At 34.0% G+C, this 4,662-nt stretch overlaps 1 protein-coding gene across 2 annotated transcripts; it reads right to left on the bottom strand.

Annotated features, from left to right (window-relative positions):
- Window positions 1-948: 948 nt before the first annotated feature.
- LOC105771561 (serine carboxypeptidase-like 31) lies at window positions 949-4,123 on the bottom strand. 2 transcript variants are annotated; one of them, XM_012592997.2, is made up of 9 exons: window positions 3,684-4,119; window positions 3,154-3,261; window positions 2,680-2,775; window positions 2,465-2,557; window positions 2,300-2,382; window positions 1,929-2,219; window positions 1,708-1,838; window positions 1,521-1,616; window positions 949-1,445 (listed from the first exon to the last, which is right to left on the bottom strand). In XM_012592997.2, the coding sequence occupies exons 1-9, from the start codon at window positions 3,979-3,981 to the stop codon at window positions 1,193-1,195; spliced, it is 1,449 nt and encodes a 482-aa protein (XP_012448451.1). In that variant the 5' UTR covers window positions 3,982-4,119; the 3' UTR covers window positions 949-1,192. The 2 variants fall into 2 exon arrangements, with proteins under 2 accessions (XP_012448451.1, XP_052488836.1); XM_052632876.1 differs by lacking the exon at window positions 2,300-2,382 and having other exon boundaries at window positions 1,929-2,236; window positions 3,684-4,123.
- Window positions 4,124-4,662: the final 539 nt, after the last annotated feature.

Here is a 4,662-nt window from a genome sequence, read left to right as displayed (position 1 = left end):
TGATTGTAAAATATCTACTTATAAGCAATAGAATATGGTAACTCTATCTAAACCTCGTTATGGTTGGATGCACTGAAGTTGCAATTTTTTATAAAAAAAGCTGTGAGTATAACTCTACAAGATTCGAATAAGTTCTCAATAAAATTATGTAGAAAAATATTACTAATGAGAACTTGCAAGAGAGAAAACTTATGTATGAAAAGTCATTGGTTATGTACCTATTGTACACCTAGAAAATAAGATACACTCTCAAAGTTTGCTATTAATATATTTTGATTGGATTCAAAGTCTACTACTGGAGTTTAATTTTCTTACTTCTTGATAAAATCGTCAAGACTCAACACAAAAAAAAGGTACATATTTAAATGGATATGGGCCAATTCAACCACAATGTGGATGGTTTTGATAAAATACGCGTTGTACTCTTAAGGGGATGTCCATCAAAATCAAGATAAGTTTTGGTGTACTTTAAATTCTAATAGTCATTGGAATTAAATTTCTACTTCATTTATACTTCTTATGGCTATAGATATAGACTTTGGAGAAACATTGTGAAACATTCGAAAACATTCTCATTGATCAATAAAATACGCTCTCTCGTTACTCTCCCATTCTCTTTGTTCTTTACTTTCTGTTTTTTTATTTTATAACCATTTTTACTTTGTTAATCATAAATTTTGTAGCAAATATTCTAATTAAGTGCTTTTTAGGCTTCTAACTTTTAATTTTGATTCGTTGAGAGCCCACTCAATTGGTAGCAAAATTAATGTGGCTCATGGGTTTACCAGATTTCAAGGGCCGAAGCCCATTGCTACGACTTTCTTTAATTTGTTTTTTTTTTTATTAACATTTTGGATTTGGTAATCACGTGATTAAATAAAAGCCTGGTTAAGAAAATGTTAGAAAATAGGAATTTGACAGCAATTGTTAATTTTTATGATATAATACTAAGAGAAGAAGGGACAGCCTCTATTAATTATTAAAGCAAAAATAAAGGAATGCCTTACATCTGGTACCACAAACATCAGAAATAGGAATTCTTTTTCATTTGCCCTTTTTTTTATTGCAGTCCAATAGTAATAGCCATTCATAAATTGACAAGTTCCTTTTAGTTGACACCTAGGCCTTGCTTTTATTGTTATTCTTCTCTAATTTTGATTACTGATTTCAGCTAAAAATCCTCCAACAGACTTCACCGGGAGGAAGTCGGGGATTCCCCTTGGAGAAAAGCAGAGAAGAAAGCCAGTGAACTGCTGGGTTTGAAGCATGGCACTGCATGCCCAGCTCCCCTAAATGTTGCGAACGTAAGTCCTTCGTATTCTTGAAACCAACCGCTGACCTGTTTCTCATGGTACCATGGTCTCCATGCCTTGGTGACGGGCAATCCCAAAGCACTTATGCTGTATCGTGTGGACAGAACAGGAACTCTTCCATCCGTGTCTCCACTAAACCATTAACATCAGACACACAATCAACAGTCGGCTCTACAAAACTATTACAAGCATGGGGAGTTTCATTACCTGTAAACCCAAATTCTAACTCCTCCTGCAATAAGCTTTTGGTATATGGGCAGTACTGATGGCTTTGAATCTGCCCAACCATCAAATATATTTAGACTGCATTATACAAAGGCAATGTCAATATTCAGTTAGACATTAACAAAACCACAAACCCGTTCTAAAGAATCATCATCACATTATACGTTACTTGCAAATACTCCAGTTCCTAAGATGGTGACCATCACTAACGTGGAGAGCTTTTTGAACATCCAATTTATTGTAGAAAGCATTTGCGTAGCCATCAAGGCATGGATCAAAACCACCCAAAATCCTTGGCATCTGGTAAGGGAAAAAATAATCCATGAAACCACCATAAATATTGAATAAAGGGGAATGTAAGTTATAGAAATGAAACATTCATGTGATCACCATATTGGATTTTCGCTTCATCATGACTTGGAGTAATGATTTGTCATCCGAACTTGCAGTATCAGCAATACACAGGGGGGTGTATAGGCTGAAGATATCAATCTCCTTGTACTGTTTGAGCACTTCATCAACAGCTTCACTACAATCTTCATTGCTCCATGTATCATTGCTCTTAAAATCACAGGTTTCAGTGATGGTTTTGTGAGTTTCATCAGATACCACTGCATGGCTCCATGCATAATCCACCATACCTCTCCAATCCTCAGCGTCATATGTTTCAGGATTTCCCAACTGTCCAAATTTCAGCCCTCTCAAAACAAAATAGCCAAGTGGGGGAAAAATATTAGACCAGATTAAAAATATGAACGTACCAAAATACCATTGAGATTAATATGAAGTGAAGGGTCCTTGTTGTTGTCATAAATAAGTTCAGCCAACTCTGGCACATATTTTCCTTCGTAAAAAATAAAAAAAGAAGTCAATCAAGAGTCAATCTCTTGAGATGAAGGCAAATGTAATTATTAAAGAGGGAATACCTGCATAGCTTTCACCAGCGATATAAAAAGTTCTTGTTCTGTATGATGGAAACTTCATGAACCACTTATGCAGGAAAGTGTATGCATCATTTGCTGGTATTGGTAGAAAAAAGCAGAAATTAGCTACAAGAATAATCTTCTGATAATCTTATAATAATTATAAAGCTCCTATCATTGTTATGAAATTTACAAGTGTAAATTGGTGTTAAACTCACCAGTAAACTCATCTCCTAGATTATCATAATCGGTAGAAGTGTTTGAGTAAGAAAATCCAACTCCAATTGGAGATTCAAGGAATAACATATTGGCTTCTGCATCAGCAAAGACATTAAAAAATTATCTTAATAATGGTATATTGGAATATGGAGAGAGCAGCATATACAGAGTTGATAGCAACCCAAAAAGTAGGTGAATTGATTTTATATGACTTTTCTTTGATGCAATAACAGATATTTTAATGATGATGTTAATGGTGACGACAATGAATATGAAGATGCTTTGTTACTTTCATTCTCATTTTAATAGAAAATAATATTTTAAGATATTCCAAAGACATGAAAATACTAAAATTTTAAATATATACTTGTAATTGGTTCTCACATGTAAGAAATGAATAAATAAAAAAACATAATTGCGTCTTTAAAAATATACAAGTTGCTACAAAACTATAAATATCCTCAACTTTATACCTTGATTCCATGAGAAGTTATTAAATTTAATTCCACGCCCATCAGTGTCCACTATGAAAGGACCAATCTCTTGCGTGGCTCCATATCCCACAGAAGAGCACCCAGGACCTGAAACAAAAACTACTTTGTCAGCCTATTGTAGAACATATAATCAATAAAAATAAATAAACAATCTGGAAATGAGGCTTATTATATCCATCATCTCCGACATGTGGCAATTATGAAAAGTTTATGATAGTTTTCTCTTGTTATTCGGATTTGAGTATGGATATTGGATATAGATATGTATCTAATATTGATATGGTTAATAATTTTCAAGTTTCTTTTGTATTTGTAGGTCTTTAGAGGTCATGTTTTCTTATACATGTGTCAAATACAAATACTTCAAGGAAAATGAAGAGTCCAAACAATATATTTGTGGAAAGATTTAAATTTGAAACGGTTTTACAAACCAATATGTAACCATTTGATAGTACCAAGATGCAAATTTCATGAGCTTCAAGATAATTTAAGCCATTATTAGTCTTTACCTCCATTAAGCCAAAGCACTAATGGTTTTTGGTCAGCGCGAGACATTGCCTCATAGAACCAATAAAAAAGTGCTCTTCCATTGAGTTCATTCACAGTGACAAAGCCAGCGTAATGGCGGAAATCTACAGGTGGCTGGCCAGGCAAGTTGGTAACGAGATCATCATGTTTTGGCAGGGAACTCGATCCCTCATCGTCACGCCATCGCCAATGTCTTTCACCTATGACCAGATGCAGCGATGAAATAGTTGAAACAAAGGCGAAAGCAAAGTAAAGAACAACTCTCAGCCCAAAACCCATGTTGATAAGAGACAAAGGAAGAAGGGATCGATGGCTACCGAGAGGATCACATGCCTATTTATACTGCTTCAATAGGGTGACACTGTGATTTTTATATGATTGAATTATCTATGGCAATCTGACACGGCTTTTTTAGACAGTTTTCCTCTGTGTTTTTTTATGGGACAGTGGAATTATGGGGATCTCTTGTGTTGGGTTGTTGAATCATGGGAACATGAACTACGTCGATCATTATCCCCAATAATTTATGATGGACACTATCCACATGCTCTTATTATTATTATTTTTCTTTAAAGCAATAATCACACTATCAGATCTAAGAAAAATGTTGGGTCTAATTAACAATTACTTTGTTTTCAAAAGTGATGCAATATTTGTTATTGAGCCATGATGCAAGGAAACAACATAAATATAAAACCAATATATCTTGTCATGCATGAAGTGGAAAGCAAAGCTCATATTGGGGAATATATATATATATATATATATATATAAGAGAGGAAAGATAATATTGAGAGAGAAAAAATAGAGAAGAAAACTGATATTGATTTTCAGATGAAGCAAATAAATATATGGTAATTCATGAATCCACGTTTCATTCAGTCAAAAGTCTTCATGGTTATTGAGGAAAAGACAGACCAATGTTGTTCACATTCAACCTTATCGGTTCTTTTATACTTC

This window comes from Gossypium raimondii, chromosome 6 (genome assembly GCF_025698545.1).
Source record: "Gossypium raimondii isolate GPD5lz chromosome 6, ASM2569854v1, whole genome shotgun sequence".
Taxonomy (NCBI): Eukaryota; Viridiplantae; Streptophyta; class Magnoliopsida; order Malvales; family Malvaceae; genus Gossypium; species Gossypium raimondii.
The sequence above is the reverse complement of the archived record's forward strand: the minus strand, read 5'-3'. Positions and strand labels throughout refer to the sequence as shown.